The sequence below is a fragment of the Canis lupus genome, chromosome 5 (genome assembly GCF_048164855.1).
Source record: "Canis lupus baileyi chromosome 5, mCanLup2.hap1, whole genome shotgun sequence".
Lineage (NCBI taxonomy): Eukaryota > Metazoa > Chordata > Mammalia > Carnivora > Canidae > Canis > Canis lupus.
In genome coordinates, this window is record NC_132842.1 from 69,232,008 (window position 1) to 69,254,243 (window position 22,236).

A 22,236-nucleotide genomic window follows, 5' to 3' on the forward strand; every position below is an offset into this window, starting at 1 on the left:
CTTTAAGTAAAAATCTTTGGGTAAGAAAGTTCTCTTTCACATCAATTTAAGAAAATTCAAAATAATCTCCCAGTTTAATCTGTATTACACTGGGAAAAAAATCCCATCACATCTTTTACATGCCATTCTTTGGTTACCATGTTACCTTGGTTAGTGTCCTTTGGGTGTTCTATATGAGCAATGACTTCCTTGAGATAACTTTCCTTCTGCTTTTCTAGATCTGATTGTGAAAACGTCGGAACATTAGTCCTTGAACAAAGCAAACCAGAAGGAGGAAAAACAGTTTATTAGAACCATGAGTATGGTGCTTTGCAGGGAGAAGTTATATACTGCTGATCAGTTAGAACTAACTTTCAGAAGCAAAAAGTCTTTAAGATCCAGTGACAGAAGACAGTATTAGTCACATAATAAAGCTGAAATAGAGTATGGAGGTAACAAAAAAAAGGGAAGATGTGAAATAGATACAACCTCTATAAACAAGGCATAAGAAAGTGAAGGTTACCTAGTCCCTGGAGAAAGAAAGCACTTATTGAGTCATTTAAGGTTAATCAGGACACAACTAACTTGACAGAGCCACAGAAAAACTGAATGAGATAAAGACCAAAAAGAACCAGCTGGATGTGGCAATCAGAACATTGGTGACCTTGACAAGAACAATGTTTGGCCCTTGCTCATCCTGATTGCATTGTACTATGGAGTCAGTGGATGAGAATATTGAGATAGTAAATACACAACTGTTCCAAGTGGCCTAACTTGGCTCCTTGGTATAATTTTCATTGTAAGTCAGTCACAAAGTTTCCTTCAAATATGCAAATAAAACAAAAAACAAAAAACCCAAAAAACTGGGATTAGGGATAGTAGTCAAAGGGGACTTTAGCTTTATTTTTAATATATTTTTAAAAATTTAAAGCAGGGGATGCCTGGGTGGCTCAGTGGTTGAGCATCTGTCTGCCTTTGGCTCAGGGTGTGATCCTGGGGTCCAGGATGGAGTCCCACATCCGGTTCCCTGCAGGGGGCCTGCTTCATCCTCTGCCTGTGTCTCTGCCCCTCTCTGTGTCTCTCATGAATAAATAAATAACATCCTTAAAAAAAATTTAAAGCAGACTTAGGATCTTTGTAATCAAAACAATTTTTTTAATCTCATTATAAGGAAGCTAGTCTGACTCAACCTAAAAAATAGCTTTCCTAATTAAGAAACCCATGTAGAGACACTGCCATCTTCTGGCAACAAGAGAACAGATTGAAAAGGTACCCAAATCTGCAACCTCCACTAGAATCTTTCCCCAAGGACAGTTGTACTCCAGTTGGGAGAGATGACAAAAGTATTTTCTACATAATTGTATTTTAATATTTTTGTTAAAATTATTCTAACCTCCTGTCATATCTGTGACCAGGCTTCCCCACACAGAGGAAAAGCAATTTTACATTTACACAGTGCTTTCAAATATGTCTTTTTTACGTTTTCAAAATAACCTTGTAGAGGCAGCAGAGAAGGCTTCATTAGTCTCGTTTTGTTGACAAATAAATTGGAAGTCACAGATCATTTGATTTGTCCAAGGTCACACAGCTACATGTTAGTGGTCCCAGAACTTAAAAGTACGTTTATACCTGTTTTTGTTTTTTGTTTTTTCTACACTAAGGGAAAACTGAGGAGGGAAGAAAGATATTGAAGAGAATCAATAGAGATTGGAATATTATCATACTGTTACCTTCTTTTGGCTTGCAGAACAGGAATGACTTTGCCCAGTCTTCTCTCATTGACTTTCAGTTTCCCAGAATCCTTGTCAAGAACATCCTGCTTTCATTCAGAGTAGAAGGAAAGATAATTATAAGGAAAAAGCTGACAACACTATTTATGGACATATTCTTAAACTAAAGGCTACAGAGGCATATTCTTGAACCCTCCTGTGTGCTAGGCACTATGACAGATGCTTTAAGTGACATAGTGACTGCAATTTTAAGGAAAAGAAAGAAATTCTAAGTGGTACACCCATTGAATAGAGAGGGAATCAGGCTCAAAGGGGTTAAGTAAATTGCCCAAGATTTTTCAGCTCTTCAGTAGCTGATCAGGTGCTGTATCTCATTTAGCATGGCAACCAAAGATTGAGATTTTAAGCTAAAACCTAAAGAAAGGAAATAGAATAGTAAAATCACCATTATCTTAGTAATTATTCAGTAAGTAGTAATTTTATATACCAGTTACTATAAATACATTATTTCATTAATCCTTTCTATACTATGAAGCATTTATTTAGTATAATTTATAGGGAAGAAATATGACAAAACGCGGAGGCTAAATAATTTTCCCAAGTTCATAGTTCTAGTTGGGACCTAAATCCCAATTTGTTTGAGGAATACAAAGCTCTGCTATACAGCTTATGAATGAAAATAATTTTTCTCTTTACTTTGAAAAAAATATACTTACTTTGTTTGATGAACTGGAAACAACTGGAAACCTCACTTCACAATTTGATTTATGTGATCCATTTTTCCAGGATGACCCCGTATTAGGAGTCTCTGAATGGTCTAAGATCTGAGAGAATACAGGTGTAGGTCTCTTACTGTCAGGCATATTTTTATCAGACACAGTTTGTTCAAAGTCATTGTCTGAAGGAGAAGAGAGTGGGGGTGCATCCCAAGCAGAATTACTGGGACTGATCCCTTCAGACTCACTGCAGAGTTTGTTCTCATTTGGACTAAGACCACCTTTTCTCATCTCTTCCCCAAGGGAGGAGGGTTTTTCAGTATCTTTGGATGAATCAGTCTTGTCCTTATCAAGCACAGCATCACAAACTGTTGGATCAAATGGTGCAACAACTGTTATTTTTATAAGATTCTTTTCTAGTGCAAAGTGTCTGTTTAATGGTTTAGTAGGAGTTGGTCCATTACCAACTGATGTGCTTAGTTGAGGTAGTTTTAAGAGGCCAGGGGTCTCGGCTACTGGTCCCAAGCTGTACAATGAATTTTTCTCTTGGGAAGTGTCCAATAGAATTTCATTCCCTTTCCCTCCCTTCTCAACATGCCTATTATCTTTAAGCAACCCTCCTCCCCAAGAAAAGTGCTCATTTGATAGGTCATCATCCTTCAGGAGCTCCTGAATATCTTCCTCTGTGAAACTGAAATGGCCATCATCTTCTTCTCCCTCAGACAGATCCAGCAAGGAGTCATCCAATCCATCCTCATCCAAGGAACCCCAAGAAAATGGGGCATTGTCTTTAGGCAAGAGAGAAGTTCCAGAAGACTGTTCAGAGGGCACTAGTGAGCACGTCATATCTGGAAAAAGAAGAGGCAATTTCACTGAGGAACAGGAAATACCCTTATTTAAATACCCTTAAACTTCTATTTGTTTTACAGTGGTGATATCCTGATATTTTGAATTCTTTGCACTGTGACTTGTAAGATGAGAAATAATTTTAAGATATTTAACCTTACTAGAATCATGGAAATACACATTAGAATAATTACATACTTTTTTTCTAACAAAATAGTGAAAATTAAGATGTCATAGTATCTAAGTTGGTATGGGTATAGGAAATAAGCACCCTTACACACTATCAGTATAAGAGTGTTAAGTCAGCACAATATTTTGTGGAGAGTAACCTGCAATACCATTTGACCCCACAACTTCAATTCTGTGAATTTTTCCCACAGCAATATCTACACAAATGCACATGGATACATTTATAAGAATGTTCAAAGCAGCATTACTCAAAATTGGAGACAATCTAAATCCATCCATGGACTTAGACAGTCTAAGTCCATCACCAGAACTGCTCAGGGAAATAATGGTACATTCATACTATGGAATACTTTACAACTATTTTAAACATAATGAAATAGGTCAGTATATACTATCACAGATGGAATGATATCCACAACATACAAACAAAACAAATATATATTATGTAAAGTGTTTGGATGTATAGAAATGTATAGAAAAACAAATGTATAATTTGAAATTAGACAAAAAAAAAAAAACTTTAAGAATACAAGAATTGTCTTCCATACTGTGTGGAGCTGCTGGTGTGATCTCTTTGCCACGAGACCAAATGGAAAAAGGTTTCAGCTCCCGCTAGCTGTTCCTTTCAGGAGACTTGTCAAAATGATTGACTCCCACCTTCCTGCAGGCACAAAGAAAATTAGAGGATCTTCTCATCACTTTCAACTCTGCTAATTACAAAGTCAACTGTATTATGCTTTAAGGTGCTCCACCTATTAATTTTGATCTTGATTTTTTTTTAAATACCAGAAAGTTGGATTTTGAGTCAAGAACATCAAAGAAAAACCTTTAGAGGAAAAATTATGCAACTAAGGAACTAGTTTTGTTCCTCCCAACAATTTTGTACTTTCTTCAGAATATCATTGCTCCAAAGATGAATACTGGCTTGGGAGTACTGAGACCTTGCTTGCAGTCCTGGTTCTGTCACTAACCAGCTGCAATTAGTTGGGTAAGCCACTTAACCATTTGGACTTGTTTCCTCATTTATAAAATGGGGACAGGATGGAGAAGGGGGACTAGGCAATGTCTAAAAGTCCACCAAGATCTACTAATCATGATCACACATGCTAAAGTCTCATTTTCAATTTATATAATAAATGCAAGAACATATCCAGAAAAATATAAACACAAAACTGATGACTATTATATCCTCTGAGGGGACCAAGAGCTATCAAGGGGAGACTTCAGGGTCATTCTACTTTTCTACTTGAATATTTGTATATTACTTTAAAACCTAGCTTTTAAACAGTCAATGATGGACCTAATCTAATCAGCGGTTTAACACTGCCTTCAGCCCAGGTCATGATCCTGGAGACCCGGGATCCCAGCATGGAGCCTGCTTCTCCTTCTGCCTGTGTCTCTGCCTCTCTCTCTCTCTGTGTCTCCCATGAATAAATAGATAAAATCTTAAAAATAAATAATTTTCTAGATAGGAAAGGTGATAAAAACTTCCATTTCACATATCATGTCAACATCTGAGAAGCTGTAAGAAATGCTTAAACATTAAACTTAATAATTTGGAAAATTCCTTATTAGCATTCTAACTGTAAATTTCCCCCCACCCCACTTTCCCTCCATATCCTGAATTTTATATTTATTTCATGCATTCTTTCAGAAAACATTTTCTGAGCTAATATCATCATATAGCACTGAACAAGATAATATGTTTCTATAGGACTTCTTAAAAATAAAGATATGGTTTCCACCATTAAAGAATGTATAATGCAGCTCTCTGGGTGGCTCAGTCAAGTGTCCAACTCTTGATCTCTGCTCAGGTCTTGATCTTGTGGTTGTGAATTTGAGCCCCACATTTGGCTCCATGCTGGGTGTGGAGCCTACTTAAAAAAAATGTATAATCCTCCTAGGGAGATAACATTGAAAGTTATGCACCAATATGAGAAAACAAAATGGTATGGACAATAAAGTACTGGAGAAAGAGAAGGAAAGGAGAGGAATTATAGAACTTTAGAGTTAGGATTTATATAATGTACAACATGGTGACTATAGTTAACCATACTGTATTTTATATTTGAAAATTGCTAAGAGAATAGATTTTAAAAGTTCTCATCACGAGAAAAAAAAATTGTAACTACGTGAGGTGATGTATGATAACTTCTCTTACTGTGGTAATGATTTAGTAATATGTACATTTATCATTATATCATATGTCTTAAAATAATATGCACTATTATACATCAATTTTATCTCAATAAAACTGGGGGATAAATAAATAAAAAATTTTAAAAAGAAACTTAAATTTACTCATCTTATGAGATGGGACAGAAAGAAATATTAAATACCTATTATAAATCAAGCACTGTGAAACATTTTAAAACTTCAAATTTAACTCCTCAACATAACTCTGTAACGTAGACCTTACCAAATAAACTAAGCTTTCTGTTGTATTTAAACTTAGGCTGCTAAGACTTTTTATCTTATTTTTACCAATATTCCAGCATTGTATGAGAGAGTTCCAGGTACTGCAGGCATTGAAGTAGGTGCCTCTATGAAGAGAAAAGTAATTTTCTCTGCCCAGTGACGGGATTATTTTATATTATTTCTTTAGGCTGCACTAAGAAAAATTCTACTTAAAGTTTTAGGTGTCAAGCACAAGTATCACAGGCACTGAAGTTAAGGACCTATATTTCTGAAAAGCCCTTTCTGAGTCACTATCCCCACTCTCATCCAAACTCCTTCCAAAAAGTCTAGTTCAAGCAGCTGACATGAACAAATGAAGAGTTCAATAAATGTTCACTCTTAGGAACTAAAGTTAAGAGGCACTAAGTCACTTTAACAAGCACACAGACCAATTAATACTAGAACAAGGATCTAAACCCAGTTCTAATTCCAAAGGTAATGTCTTTTCTGCTACCCTTGTCATTGATTTGCCCAGGGTTGGTCAGCAAATGGCAGAGCCTTCTAATTTCAGTACACTCTCTAATATACTATGAAAGATAAAGATACTGAAGAGGGCTCTGATCCCTTGGCAAAAATAATTTAAGCCACTTTATTATACACAGGCTTCCCTTGAATTCCCAGGGAAGAACATGAGAAATGTGGCCAAGTCTCACTGGAAGAAAAACATCGTTACTTGCAAACTTGACTATATACACATGATCAATATCCTTCATAACAAGTGAAAGAATTCCTACATAACAACCAGAGGCACAGAGCTGGCTTTCCTGAGCTTCTTTCAGGGAATGTTCCAACATGCTTGGGAGCAAAAGCATGCAAAACAATACAATTTTTACCTTGTACAAATCATTCTCTCCACAATTTTAATTCCTCATTTAAGAAAATGCCTTTTATTACACATAACTTAAAGGATATACAAAAATAACAGTAAAACAAACCCCACATGCCTATCACTCAACCCCAACAACTATCAACCTATAGCAAATCTTGTCCCATCTACTCCTCCACTTTACTGGATTATACTGAAGCAAATCCCAGGTACCACATCATTTCACCTGTAAGTAACAAGGATTCCTTACGATAAAATACATGGTTCGGGTATCCCAATTATTTTAACATCTTACTTTTTAAGGATTAAAAAAAATCAGCATCCAAATAAATCTACACACTACAACTGGCTGATATGTTTTATATTCTAATCTATAGATTCCTCATCTTTCTTTTTTCTTGCAATTTGTTAGAGAAACAATACCATATAGTGTATGGATACATATATGTATCATTAAATTATAAAAACGTGCATGGGAATAAGAAGCTCAAAATTCAGGATAATGGTTACCTCTGGTGGTGGAGAGGGGAAGAGAAATGGCAAGGAGGCATGATTAACTTCAATTATATCTGTAATGTTTCATTTCTTAAAATTTTTTTTAAAGACCTATATGAAAGATGCCAAGGGGTACCTGGCTGGGACTCTTGACCCTGAGGTTGTTTTGAGCCCCATATTGGGCACATAGAAATTACTTTAAAAATAGATATACGTGGCAGGGCGCCTGGGTGGCTCAGTTGGTTAAGCAACTGTCTCTTGATATCAGCTCAGGTCTCAACCTCAGCGTTTTGAGTTCAAGCCCTGTGCCGGGGCTAAAAGGGGAGAGGGAGGAGCAACATAATGAGACCGAGAAACCATGTTAGAAAGATTACATTTCTCCTGTTTCTCTGCTAAGTCCCATTTACTCATGTTCTATATTTTGCATCTGAGTAAAACAAAGCTATGTTGCCCCTCTAAGGGGAGACAAGAAAGTTAATCATTCTCTAAGTTCTATCCTAGGCCCCAAACACCTGATAACATCCAAGAAGCAGATCCCAAACATGTTCTTAGACATTAGCTTCAAACAAACCATGGCTGACACTGGCACCCTACCTTCAGTGATAAATGTAATAACACCTATTGATCACCTGACACTCACCTTTGGTCAGAGGCTACCTTGGGTTCCTGAAGGAATATTTACCCTGGATCTCTTTCCAATATAAATCCACAACCTCAAGTGACAGACTTAACTTTTCATTTCCTGGGTCTCCCAGACAGTTCATCTGCTATACTCTATCACACTATTCATTTTTTTTCTTCCTTTTTTTTTTTTAATTTTTATTTTTTTATGATAGTCACACAGAGAGAGAGAGAGAGAGGCAGAGACACAGGAGGAGGGAGAAGCAGGCTCCATGCACTGGGAGCCCGATGTGGGACTCGATCCCGGGTCTCCAGGATCACGCCCTGGGCGAAAGGCAGGCACCAAACCACTGTGCCACCCAGGGATCCCCTCTATCACACTATTCAATGAACTCTGCTCACTTGCTCCTGGTTCCCATTTGATTTCCATCCTGTGCGAAGCCAAGGACCCTGTCAGCTGGTATCTGAGAGACCCCTTCAGATTCAGCCTGCCTACATCAATAAGATAAAGCTGAATGATGTATATAATGGTATCATTACGTTACTTCCGATAAATTCATATGTTTAAAATATTTAATAATAGGGACGCCTGGGTGGCTCAGCAGTTGAGCGTCTGCCTTCTGCTCAGGGCATGATCCCAGGATCCGGGATAGAGTCCCTCGTCGGGCTCCCTGCGGGGAGCCTGCTTTTCCCTCCACCTATGTCTCTGCCTCTCTCCCTCTGTCTCTCATGAATAAATAAATAAATCTTTAAAAAAATTAATAATAAAAATATTTTTTAATTAAGAAGTCAGCAGAGAAAGGCAATGATTACATTCTGTAGTTTCAAATGTCCTCTCCTATACAATAGGGACCATCACAGCAGCTACCTCAACGTGTTGCCAGAATTAAATGAGACCATGAACATAAACCACTTATTACTGCAAGCACAATGGAAAAGCTCAGTAAGTAGTGGTTATAGTTTCTACTTCACCCCACCAGCATCACCTCTCTGCCCTCTAAAGTCTTAATGAAGCATAGCAATGGCAGGAAAGAATACTAATCTAGTTCCTTGCTTGTTAAGAAATAGTATACTCTAATCTCTTCTAATTTAACCAAGCATTCAACCATATTGCCACTGAATTAAAGGCCAGGCTGTGTGGACATCTAAAGTATCAGGCAGGGGCAGTCCAGGTGGCTCAGCGGTTTAGCACCTCCTTCAGCCCAGGGCCTGATCCTGGAGACCCAGGATCCAGTCCCGCGTCCGGCTCCCTGCATGGAGCCTGCTTCTCCCTCTGCCTGTGTCTCTGCCTCTCTCTGTGTGTCTCTCATGAATAAATAAATAAAATCTTTAAGAAAATAAAAATAAATAAATAAAAATATATCAGGCAAATCCTTTGAACTAATAGTTACTGAAGTATCCTGTATAGAGGGACTGAACTAAAATTCAGAGACCTCACATGTCACTTAAAGTCGCTGGACCTCAATTCAGATGAGAACACTCATCTGAAAAATGGGGGATAATTATACGCTGTTAACTTGAAACAGAGATTATCATGAGAATCAAATGAGGGGATGTTCACAAAAGTATTCTAAACCTAAAAGCCATATACTAATGAAAGTTGATATTTAATGAATTTGCCAGAGGGTGGGAAAAAATCTCAGATAAAATTAAGTTCTAAAGTGAAGTTCCATAAGACAGCCTCGGCACTTCTCTACCATTTTACTGTTAACTGCCTTTCTTGGCACTTGCTTTGTAACTTCCACCTAAAATGAGGATCTCTTTAAGGGAGGAATATTTTTCCCATCTCCCAAGTCTATCTCTTAATTCTTCTGCTCCCCATCCCTTCTGTGACCCTATTCTGTCCTTCCACATCTCTCTCACCTGTCCACCCCCTTCTTCACACTTCAGTTTACCACCCCCTCCCTCTGTTCTCTAACCACCTAGCTGCAACCTCAGAAACTGGTTCCCTTGCTATTTTTATCCTACCTAAGAAAACCTATTGCCTTAGAACACGAAGTCTTATTTTATTCAGGCCACTAAAATTGCAACACCAGATACAATCCCATATTCCTTTCAAGGTTCTAAAACCAAGACCATTACCAAGCTAGATCTGATATGAATGGCCAAGGGCAAAGATTATTTCCAAGCCTTTGATTTCCAACCTTCTCCACAGGTAAGGCGGCACATAGCACAAAAGACACTCACTCACTAGGCTTTTATCACTCCATAAAAATGGGCATAACATTTAAACAAAATCAAAGTGAACTGGAATTATCTGTAAGAATTCTGCAACTTCCTTTGAAATGGAAATACTACTGTAGGACAGAAAAACCACCTGGGGTGGAAATCTCTGCTTTAGCTGAGCATTTCACTAGATAAGGATTCCAGGACCCTCATCTCACGGGGGCACAGAAACTAAATACTACTAAGCTGCAGCAACAGGTTTCTTTTTAAAAAGGAAAGGTTTCAAAAATAATTTAGACAGGATTGCTAAAGCTTGCAGCCTCTCACAAATCCACAAGAAACTGGAGATCAGCAGGTGGGCAATTCAATCACATCTTTCCCCTCTCCGGGGGTCAACCCGGCGGTGCCAGCCGCCTTCCCTCCGGCCCAGGCAGGAACCGGTGGCACCTCCAGCCCTGAGAGCCAAGAGTAAGGGTAACCCATGTCCACCCTCCGTAGAATACTGCTTGGGCTCCCCCCTGCTCTCCCCTAGCAATGCGACGGCCTCAGAACGGCTTCGCCCTCGGGGCTGGGCCTTCGCACTTCCCTACTCCCTCCCCCCAAAATACCAAGAATTCCCGCCTCCCCGCGGAAGGCGGGAGAAGCGCGGGCTTGCTCCCGCCCCTCCCCCCGCAGGGGCCCAACTGACCCCTCAGCAGGCCTGCGTGGTGCACCCCTCCCCCCGAGGGTGGTCACTCACACCCACAACTCAGCGGGACCGCGGCCCCGCCAGCCCCAGGGGTGGGTCATCCTCTCCCTCCCCCACCCGCCAGCCGCGGCGGGAAGACCGCGATCCTCTCCCCAGCAACAGCCCCCCCTTGGGGCCGGGACAGCGGCACCGCCAGCACCCCCGACACACTCCTCCTCCTCCACCCTCGCTGGGCAGGGAGACTGGCGGAGGTCCCTGCCTCGCAGGTGACCCCACAGCCTTCCTCTTCCTCATCTACCGCCCGCCGACGGGAGGTGGGGCGCAGGGACACTCCCCCTCCCGCCGCCATCACCTGAGGAACGACAACCAGCCCTCTCCCAGCAGGGCAAAGGCCTCCCAACCCTTCAACGGGGTGGACGGGCATGTACGGCCCCCTGGAGAAGCAACAGGCGCCCCCATCCCCCTCCCAGCCGGGAACGAAGACCCCCTCATCCCTCCCGCTCTTCACCTCCGGAAGCGGGGCCGAAGCCTGGGCGAACGACTGCGCCTCACTCCGCCCCCTGCGCCATTTTATCGCCCCCTCCCCGACCTCCCCCACCCGAGGCTGTCGGGCCAGCGCAAGGGGGCGGGCAAACGGGCAGTGATTGGCAGGAAACCACCCCGCCCCTCGGGGGGTTGTGCCCCGCGCAGGCGCCGCAACCCCGCCCTCCGTACCGCCTCGCCTGCCTACTGGCTCCGCCCCTTTCCCGTCTCATCGACCCGCTCGACTCTCAGTTGCTCCGGACTCTCCTCGCCACTCTTAGGCGAAGGGTTCAGGCCGAGCAAGCCGAGCGACGAGTTCAGCTGATGCAACCTAACTCGGCCCGCGTGACAGTTCCCGGCACGCGGCGGCGGCGGCGACCGAGGAAGCGGCGCGGTGCCGGGCTAAGCGCGGGAGATAGGGGCGGCGGAGCCATGGGGGACGCTCCGAGCCCTGAAGAGAAGCTGCACCTTATCACCCGGAACCTGCAGGTCGGGCCTCAGGGTTGGAACTACGCTGTTGGGGGGGACTGGGGGCTCGAGGTCCAGTGACCCTGAGCCTCACTGTCGGGTCCTGAGTGTGTAGGGTCGGGGGACTCCGCGCTGCGGCAGCCCAGAGGCTACAGCCCTCGCTGCTGGTTGGTCGGTCGGTCAGCCAGTCAAGCCGCGATATGTCGGTCGCACAAAAATGACAGTGGGCTCACCTCCTGTGTGCAGTTACCTTGTGTTGGTCGAGCCTTGAATCCAGGACTCCCACCCCACCCACCCTATTATGTGCCAGGCGTGGTGCATGGCACTGGGGATACGTCAGAGCCCTGCCCTCCCAGGGCTTGTCTGGAGGGAACTGGACGTTAAGAAAGACCCCCTAATTCGAAAACTTGGTTACATTTTGAAACAAGTACTGCAAAGTACTATCCGTGGGGCTTTGGAAAGAATTTAGGGGCGAGGACTGGAGGGAGTGTCAGGGAAGGCTGAGGAAGTAACCTCGAAACTGCGCCTAGATGATGCAAATCACTTCACTCCACATCTGTTCTTACCGTCTCCGGGAACTGCAGGAGTAGAAGTTAACCTGAAGAAGAGTGAGTTGGGGGGTCATTTTAGGTAGAAGGAAGCCAAGTCAAGACCTAGAGCGGAGAAAGAACACTGGTTCAGAGAGAAGGCTAATTGGGCTGGAGTAGAGTGAGCAAAGTGCAGATCAAATATTAATAAATATTTATATTGCTCCTTTCCTTACCTCTTTCTGGCCTCTATTGTCACAATATAGAGAAGGCCTTTCCTGACGACTTTATTTATTTTTTTTTTTTTTTAATTTTTATTTATTTATGATAGTCACAGAGAGAGAGAGAGAGGCAGAGACACAGGCAGAGGGAGAAGCAGGCTCCATGCACCGGGAGCCCGACGTGGGATTCGATCCCGGGTCTCCAGGATCGCGCCCTGGGCCAAAGGCAGGCGCCAAACCGCTGCGCCACCCAGGGATCCCATGACGACTTTATTTAAATAACAAACCCCCTGCCACCAGAACTGTCTCATTTCCTCTATAGTCTTTTTCACTGTTGTTTGTCTGCTGAAGTACCACCATCTGATACTATGTGTTTTACTTGTTTGTTGAAAAGGAGTAGGCAGGAACCAGGTCATGAGGGCCTTTCAGGCTGTGTTTAAAAGTGAAGTTTATTCTAAGAGCAGTGATATACACGTTGGTTAGGCCACAGCTTGGGTTTTTTTTTTTTTAATCCTTTAAAAAATTCATCCCTTTAAAGTGTACATTTTGGGGTCCCTGGGTGGCTCAGTTGGTTAAGCATCTGCCTTTGGTTCAGGTCGTGATCCCACCGTCCTGAGATTGCCCCCCCCCCTCCCCCCGCATCAGGCTCCCTGCTTGATGGGCACCCTGCTTCTCCCTCTCCACCACTTGTGCTCTCTCATGCTCGTGCTGTCTCTCTCTCAAATAAATAGGTTAAATCTTAAGAAAAAAAAGAAAAAGAAAGTGCATTTCTGTGGGTTTTAGTATAGTCACAAGATTGTACAGTTAGCACCACTATCTGATTCCAGAACATTTTCATCACCAAAATAAAACCTGTACCCATTTGACAATCACTGCCCATTTCCCCCCTCCCTGCAGCCCTAGGGGAACACTAATCTACTTGCTGTCTTTAATTTGCCTATTCTGAACATTTCATATGAATAGAATCATGTAATGTGTGGGTTTTATGTCTCATTTCTTTCACTTAGCATGTTTTCAAGTTTCATCCATGCTGTCACATCTACCAAACTTTATTCCTTACGGCTGAAAAATATTTATGATTATATGAATATATTAGATTTTGTTTCTGCATTCATCAGTTGGTGGACATTTGGGTTCTTTCCACTCATAACTTGATCTTAACGAGTAATTTTTACGTGCTTCCTCTTAGCCAGATTCTTTATCCTAGTCTCTTTCCACAAAAATAATGCTGGTTGGGGACAAAAGATACAAAAAGCTAATGGTGTTGACTCAGGTTTTAAAGGGTAAGTGATGTGACCTTTCCTTGAGTGGCAAGAATTCCCCCAAGTTCCAAATAGTCAGGGGCTTGGAAGTGCAGGATCCAGACTCCAGCTGCCTCGAAACAGATTTTAACAAGTCCTGCTAATAGATGATTCAATCCAGCAAAACAGTTTCTGCCTTTCATGGCTTCTAACAGCCTCCCCAAACTATCACTTGAAGAATCACTAAAATCTCTTTTATTAGCAGCATACTGAGCTATTAGGATTTTTCCAATATTGTCTTCTGGCAAAAGGAAACCATTAAAGTATTAAATAGGTGAATGAGTTAATCAAGTTTTGCATTTTAGAGATCTCTCTGGCTGCCTTCTGGAACATAGACTGGAGGGAGCAAGAATAGATAACAGGAGTCCTATTAGGTGGGTAGTAGTAGGTCCTGGTGGGATCTGATAGTGACCTAGACTAGGGTGGTGGTATGGAGGCAGAGAGAAGGAGGAGGATTTAGGTAGGAGCTTTGGTAACTTTGGCAACTTGGTAAATGACAGTACCATTTACTGCACTTGGGTGAAACTGTAAGTGAAAAAGATGGGTGGGGAGTGAGGCGGGAAGGTGAGAGCAGGAGGTTAATTTCGAACAAGTTGATTTTGAATTAACTGGGTTGATAACAAGTACATTGTTCCATATATGGATGTGAGCAGGAGACTTGGTAGTTACTAACTTATAAGTAATAATTGAAGCAACGTGAAAGGGATCAGTTAGGGAGAATGTAAAGAGAAGAGAGAGGGCTGCAAGGATTGCTAATATTTAATGATTAGGAAGTACAGCTGCAAAGGACGCTGAAGCAGCAGCCAGAGAAACAGGAGGAAAACTTAAGAGAATAGAAAAATGAAGGACCAAAAGAGGGGAGTATTTAGGGATGGAGTGAGAAAGTGAGGACTAAAAAATTTTCATTGAGGGATGGCTGGGTGGCTCAGCGGTTGGGCATCTGCCTTTGGCTCAGGGCGTGATTCCAGGGTCTGGCGATCGAGTCCCACTTCGGGCTCCCTGCATTGGAGTCTGCTTATCCCTCTGCCTATGTCTCTGCCCCTCTCTCTCTCTGTCTCTCATGAATAAATAAATAAAATCTTTTTTAAAATTTTAAAAAATTAAAAATTTTCATTGAATTTAGCAACAATGAGAGTCATCTGTGATCTTAGCCAGAGCATTTTCAGTGGTGTGATGCTGTATGGAATTCAACTGGAGTGGGAGATGAGGAATAAAGACCAGAAGAAGTGACAGCTATTTCAAGAATTGGCTCGAAAGGAAGGAACATGAGTTCTAGTGGATGGAGGGGAAGATGCAGGTAGGGACATGTCCCATTCCCTAACATCAGTGGCATATCACTGCAGTGGTACTAGCAACAGCACCAACTTAGGCTGGCTCTCCCTCAGCACTGAGAACATGGCTGGACCTCCCTCCTGGCTCTGACCTTAGACCCTCAGTGACACATGCCTTTGTTTGCCTTGTCACAAGGTAAAGGATGAGCAAGGTGGGGCACCAGCATTAAACCAGCTCTTCTGCTTCCACAACAGGAGGTTCTAGGGGAAGAGAAGCTGAAGGAGATACTCAAAGAGCGGGAACTTAAAGTTTACTGGGGAACAGCAACCACAGGCAAGCCACATGTGGCTTACTTCGTGCCTATGTCTAAGATTGCAGACTTCCTGAAAGCAGGATGTGAGGTAAGAAATAATGTTCTATAAACAAGCATTCCTTGGGGAATGGCCAAAAAAGAGATTTAACAAGGGCAGGGCAGAGAGGCGGGTTCGGAGGTACTTGGACAAATTTACATTTGGTGGTGCCTTATCTCTTAATGTCCAGGTAACGATTCTATTTGCGGACCTTCATGCATACTTGGATAACATGAAAGCTCCATGGGAACTTCTAGAACTCCGAACCAGCTACTATGAGAATGTGATCAAGGCAATGCTGGAAAGCATTGGTGTGCCCTTGGAAAAGCTCAAGTTCATCAAAGGCACTGATTACCAGCTCAGCAAGTAAGTTCTAAATCATCCACGCTCCTTGTGACTCTTATGCTCCTAACTAATTACAGGTCTGTGGAATTTAGGCACTCCTTAAATTTGGATTTAGAAGTGCTTTGGCCCTACCAATTAAAAACTATTAAAAAATTTATATTCTTTGTCCTTTTAAGTCATCCATCAAAAATGTACTGACTAGTAAATGCCTGTGTACTATCCATTTTGCTAGAGATAAGAATGTAACCAAAACAAAGTCCTTGGCCTTGCAGAGCCCACATCATATGGGAGAAAGATGATAAACAATTCAGCTCCCTTCTTCCTTCCAGCCTCAGCAAATAATGATCAAAGAAATGTGAAAGTGGGATCTCTGGGTGGCTCAGTGGTTTAGCGCCTACCTTTGGCCCAGGGAATGATGCTGGAGTCCTGGGATCAAGTGCCACATTGGGCTTCCTGCATGGAGTCTGTTCTGCCTCTGCCTGTGTCTCTGCCTTTCTCTCTCTGTGTCTCATGAATGAATGAATGAATGAATATATAAAAAAAATAAGAAATGTGAAAGAAAAATATTTCACTTGTTTCTCACCTCCCCAACAATTTATTGCTTCATATCTTTATCAATTTTATTCACATTTGTAATATTAGCATAGATGCGATTTTGTGTTCTGATTTTTTTAACTTCAGTAATTTCCTAAATAATTCCTCCATGCTGCCTCATAGTCTTCACATTGTTTGACTTTTAAAACCTCAGTTAAGCCATGCATCACTACTGGTCACTTTTTCACGTAAACCCTTAGAACAACTTTTTAAGGTAAGCATTGGTGTGTCCTATTTCACAGATAAGGAAACAGATTCAGATGTAACTTTCTCAGGTTCGTACTTGCGGTAAACAGAAGAGCCAGGATGTGAACCCAGATCTCTTGCCTACAAGTTCATTTTTTTTTTAACTTCATTGATCATAATTATCTTTTGGTTTTTTGTTTTTGTTTTTGTTTTTTTAAGATTTATTTATTTATTTATTTATGATAGGGAGAGAAAGAGAGAGAGAGGCAGAGACACAGGCAGAGGGAGAAGCAGGCTCCATGCAGGGAGCCCGATGCAGGACTCGATCCCGGGACTCCAGGATCGCACCCCGGGCCAAAGGCAGGTGCTAAACCGCTGAGCCACCCAGGGATCCCTATCTTTTGTTTTTTAAGATTTTATTTATTTATTTGAGAGAGAACAAGCGAGTGGGTTGGGAGAGGTACAGAGGGAGAGGGACAAGCAGACTCTGCACTAAGCACAGAACCTGATGCGTGCTTGATCCCACAACCCCGAGACTATGACCTGAGCCAATACCATGAGTCGGACAATTAACCAACTGAGCCACCCAGGCACCCTGATCATAATTTTATTTAGCATTCCTCACTGTTGGACATTTAGAGTTTTAAATAAGGCACATAACTTTCTTACATAAACAGGTGTTTGAATCCACAGCTTCAGTAGAGTGCCTGCAATTTCATTTATTTTTACATTTGTTCTACAGATATTACGGAGCACTTACTAGATGGTAAGCACCATCTAGGTCCTGGGTATACAAAAATAAATGAAAACAAAAACCCCTATCATAATGGGGCTTACATTTCATCAAAGGAATATGGCCAAAGGAAACATGAAAAGTTATCTATCTATCTATCTATCTATGTATATATCAATTACTTTATATATGTGTGTGTATACACACACACACACACACACACACACTGTGTCAGATGGTGACAGGTGCTACAAAGCAGGCAGGCAGAGGAGAGAAAGTTCTTGAGGAGTGGGGGGTTTCTATGTAGATAGGGTGGCTAGAGAAGACCTCCATGATAAGAAGATATTAGACAGAGACCTGAAGGTAAGGGATTGAGTCATGCAAACACTTACTGAGTTTTTACTATGTGCCAGATTCTGTTCTAGGTACTGGCATTATAACAGTAAATGATTCAGGGAAGGCTTTTATTCTCCCAGAACTGAACAGAATTTGGGGTATGGGAAGATGGGATACATAAAGCTACCTTACTTCAAAGTGACTTGATATTTTTATATATACAAAAGTGACTTCAAAGGAAGATAGCTTTGTAAGTATACACTTTGATATACTACCTCTGTTCTAAACAACAGCAATGATAGATAAAAACATTAAAGAAACAGAGGACCTACCCAGATTCAAAAGACAAGCATAACATCTCTGTGGTAAGAGAAACAGAATTGAAATGCAAATTGGTGAGTTGGGCTGAAGTTACAGGTTTGCTGGGCTCTAATCAGGAAGCCAGTGGTGGAGACAAACCAGGCTTACTGCTTAAAGCCAGAGGATAAAGTAGGGCTTTTTTACCCTCTTCTCATTCCCATTCCTACCCCTCAAGGAAAGTAGAGCCAGGGAGTGGGGGCACTATTAGTCACCTGCTTGGGTCATTAGGGACTTTTATCAAGCTTTGGCCTGTGGAGACTCAGCTGTATGCATACCAAGAATTAAACCAAGCTGCCCACCATTCATGAGTGTTATATCCATGATATTACCAAAAAGACATAAGTTCTAACATGCCAAGCAATAGCATCCATGTTTTAAAAAGAAATGATAGAAGAGAGAGAGGCAAAAACGAAACATGAATATATAGAAATAAAAGAATCGTTTACAAATCTCGGAAATGTAAAACTCAGTCATTAAAGCCAAACCAAACCAAACGAAAAAACACTACAGGGGCACCTGGCTGGCTCAGAAGAGCTCATGGCTCTTGATTTCAGGGTTGTGAGTTCGAGCCCCACCTTAGGTGTAGACATTATAAACAAAACACAATTATAAATAATAATATAAACTTTAAAACAAAAAAGCAAAAAAACCCACAAACTGATAGATGGCATCAACTCTAGACTGAACAAAGTTGAAAATAAAACTGTAGATGTGAGAGATAGTACTAAGAGATTCACCCAGAATGCAACCCAGAGAGATGGACAAAAAAACTGTCAGAGTATTTGAGATGTAAATAAGAACTTTTTGCTTCCAGCAGTCTGGCACAGTGGGTATTCTAACCAGACCTACTATGGGAAACAATTAAAAATGCTGGATAAAATATTTTTTAAACTTTCTGAATGCTTCAAATCAGTCAATTGATAAATTAGTCAAGAATACTCAGTGGCTGGAAACCAAACAAAAGTGGGAATACAGAGGTATTTATTTCAGAGGCGCATGGCTGGCTCAATCAGTAGAGCATGCAACTTTTTTTTATCTCAGGGATTTAAGTTTGAGCCCCACGTTGAGTGTAAAGATTACTTAAAAATAAAATTTTGGAAAAAAATAAAAATAAAAAATAAATAAATAAATAAAATAAAATTTGGGGGGCAGCCCGGGTGGCTCAGTGGTTTAGCGCCGCCTTCAGCCCAGGGCCTGATCCTGGGGACCTGTGATGGAGTCCCACGTTGGACTCCCTGCATGGAGCCTGCTTCTCCCTCTGCCTCTCTCTCTCTCTCTCTCTCTCTCTCTCTCTCTCTGTGTCTCTCATGAATAAATAAATAAAATCTTTAAATCAATCAATCAATCAATCAATCAATCAATCTTGGGGGGGTATCCTTAGATGGCTCAGCAGTTTAGTGCCTGTCTTCGGCCCAGGGCATAATCTTGGAGTCCTGGGATGGAGTCCCGCATCGGGCTCCCTGCATGGGGCTTGCTTCTCCCTCTGCCTGTGTCTCTGCCTCTCTCTCTCTCTCTCTCTCTCTCTGTGTCTCTCATGAATGAATAAATAAAATCTTTTTTAAAAATTAAAAAAATAGGGCAGCCCCGGTGGCTCAGCGGTTTAGCGCCGCCTGCAGCCCACGGTGTGATCCTGGAGACCCTGGATCGAGTCCCACGTTGGGCTCCCTGCGTGGGGCCTGCTTCTCCCTCTGCCTGTGTCTCTGCCTCTCTCTCTCTTCTCTCTGTGTATACTCATGAATAAATAAATAAAATCTTTTTTAAAAATTTTAAAAAATTAAATAAAATCTTGGGGGATGCCTGGATGGCTCCATGGTTGAGCGTCTGCCTTCCACCTCAGGGCATGATCCTGGAATCCTGAGATGGAGTCCCACATTGGGCTCCCGGCATGGAGCCTGCTTCTCCCTCTACCTATGTCTCTGCCTCTCTCTCTCTGTCTCTCATGAATAAATAAATGAAATCTTAAAAAAATAAATAAATAAAATGCAAAAAATGGATTTTATAATCTGTAAGATATAATTAATAGAACACTAAGACTAGTAGCACCTCAAGAGACCTCATTGAATTATATGGGATTGAACTTTGGTTTCTATGGCCTCACAGAACATAGTAGGAAAAAAAAAGAAAGAAAGAAAATTGGAGTACTAGGCCAGGAGGTCCAATATTTGAATAATAATTGTTCCAGAAAAGAGAACAAAGAATCAGGGAAGGAAATCATCAATGAAATAATTTATAGAACAAGTAAATGACTTGAGTTTCCAGAGTGAAGGGACCCATCAAGTGCCTGGCACAATGGATGAAAATAAACCCATGCTAAAGTGCACTATCTTGAAATTTCACAACACTAGGAACAATAAATAAAGTGTATTACAAAGTTCCAAAAGGACAAAAGAAGTCACATACAAAATTTCAGGAATCAAGATGGCTTTGCATTTCTGAAAAGGAACACTGACAACCAAAGGGTGATGATGCAAAGCCTTTAAACTTCTGAGGGAGGGATGCGTGGCTGGCTTGGTCTCTTGATCTCAGTCATACAGGCTCAAGCCCCATGTTGGGTGTAGAGATTACTTAAAAATACAATCTTTATTTATTTTTTTAAAGATTTGTTTATTTATTCATGAGAGACACAGAGAGAGGCAGAGACATAGGCAGAAGGAGAAGTGGGGTTGGATCCCAGGACCTGAGGATCACTTCCTGAGCCCAAGGCAGACACTCAACCACTGAACCACCCAGGCGTCCTAAAAATAGAATCTTTAAAAGAAAAAAAAAAAAAAAGAATCTTTAAAAGAAAAAATAGGGCAGCCCCGGTTGGCGCAGCGGTTTAGCGCCGCCTGAAGCCCGGAGTGTGATCCTGGAGACCCGGGATCGAGTCCCACGTCCAGCTCCCTGCATGGAGCCTGCTTCTCCCTCTGCCTGTGTCTCTGCCTCTCTCTCTCTCTCTGTGTCTCTCATAAATAAATAAAAATTCTTTACAAAAAAAATAATCAGAAAAAAGAAAATAAAATTCTAAAGGAAAACAATTATGCCCACCTAAACTACCATTCAAGTGTAAGAGTAAATTACCTGAAAATATTTATCTAAAAAAATTATTTTCATGTTTTTATTGGTCATTTATGTATCCTTGTCTGTGAAGTATCTATGCAAGTAGCCCATTTTTCTTCTTTCTTTCTTTTTTTTTTTTTTTTGAGTTCCTTATATGTATCCTAGATAGCAAGCAAATCCTTTCTCATTTATATAGTATAGGGATAGAGCATTAACCATTGAAACAGACTAGAAAATTCAGAAATAGATCCTCATAAATATGGAAATTTAATTTATGACAGAGCCAGCATTACAGATCAGCAGAGAAAGAATGAACTTTTTAAGAAAATATGGTGCAAAGACCATTAGTTATCCATATGGGAAAAAAATGATCCCTTCATTCTAAGTGGATTAAAGATTTAACTGTAAAGGCCAAACTATGAAACATTTAAAAGACCGTACATACACAAAGCTATCTTTTAATCTCAAGGCATGGAAAATTCAACAAAACACACCAAAAGCACAAACTACAGGAAAAGACTGATGAATTCAAATTAAAATTAAGACTTTCAGGGGCAGCCTGGGTGGCTCGGCAGTTTAGCGCCGCCTTCAGCCCAGGGTGTGATCTGGAGACCCGGGATCGAGTCCCACGTCAGGCTGCTGGCATGGAGCCTGCTTCTCCCTCTGCCTGTGTCTCTGCCTCACTGTGTCTCTCATGAATAAATAAATAAAATCTAAAAAAGAAAAAAGAAATTAAGACCTTCAGTAAATCAAAAGTAAAATAAAGTAAAAAGGCAAGCAACCAACAGGGAGAAAATATTTAAAACACATAACTGGCAAATATTAACATCCTGTATTTGTCAAAAACTACAAATTCAACTGTCAAAAAAATTAGTCCAGTAGAAAAAGACATAGGCGTTTCACAGAAGAAATCAAATGACCAATAAATATATGGAAATGAACCTCCTTGATTATTCAAAGAAAATTAGATTAAAACTTCAGTAAGAAACCACTCATGTTGGGACGCCTAGGTGGCTCAGCGGTTGGGTGGCTGCCTTGGGCTCAGGTTGTGATCCCGGGATCCAAGACCAAGTCCCACATCGGGCTCCTGGGAAGAGCCTGCTTCTCCCTCTGCCTATGTCTCTGCCTCTCTCTCTCTCTCTGTCTCATGAATAAATAAATAAATAAATTTTTAAGGCAATTCCTATTTTATTTTATTTTATTTTATTTATTCTTGAGAGAGAGAGGCAGAGACACAGGCAGAGGGAGGAGCAGGCTTCATGCTAGGAG

General features: G+C 41.5%; 2 protein-coding genes across 21 annotated transcripts in view; one reads left to right on the top strand and one right to left on the bottom strand.

Moving 5' to 3' along the window:
- Positions 1-22,236, bottom strand: part of S100PBP (S100P binding protein) — a 53,165-nt gene that overhangs the window by 27,207 nt on the left and 3,722 nt on the right. For 5 of the 17 annotated variants that reach the window (XR_012031557.1, XM_072827220.1, XM_072827223.1 and 2 more), the window contains exons 1-5: positions 11,222-11,380; positions 4,009-4,121; positions 2,426-3,273; positions 1,710-1,798; positions 146-249 (exon numbers count right to left, since the gene is read on the bottom strand). Coding sequence is in view for 16 of the 17 variants with exons in the window: in XM_072827220.1 (XP_072683321.1) it covers positions 146-249; positions 1,710-1,798; positions 2,426-3,271 (1,039 nt within the window). In the remaining variant the exon portion in view is untranslated. Of the gene's footprint in view, positions 1-145; positions 250-1,709; positions 1,799-2,425; positions 3,274-4,008; positions 4,122-11,221; positions 11,381-11,427; positions 11,453-11,936; positions 11,960-12,269; positions 12,357-22,236 lie in introns of those variants that run through there. The other 12 variants (XM_072827214.1, XM_072827211.1, XM_072827212.1 and 9 more) reach the window with 11 other exon arrangements.
- The window catches only part of YARS1 (tyrosyl-tRNA synthetase 1), a 31,137-nt gene continuing 20,392 nt past the window's right edge, over positions 11,492-22,236 (top strand). Inside the window, exons 1-4 of one of the 4 annotated variants that reach the window (XM_072827199.1) lie at positions 11,585-11,724; positions 14,876-15,049; positions 15,279-15,425; positions 15,565-15,740. In XM_072827199.1, coding sequence (XP_072683300.1) covers positions 15,032-15,049; positions 15,279-15,425; positions 15,565-15,740 — 341 coding nt within the window. In that variant the 5' untranslated portion in view covers positions 11,585-11,724; positions 14,876-15,031. Of the gene's footprint in view, positions 11,725-12,058; positions 12,312-14,875; positions 15,050-15,278; positions 15,426-15,564; positions 15,741-22,236 lie in introns of those variants that run through there. The other 3 variants (XM_072827201.1, XM_072827200.1, XM_072827198.1) reach the window with 3 other exon arrangements.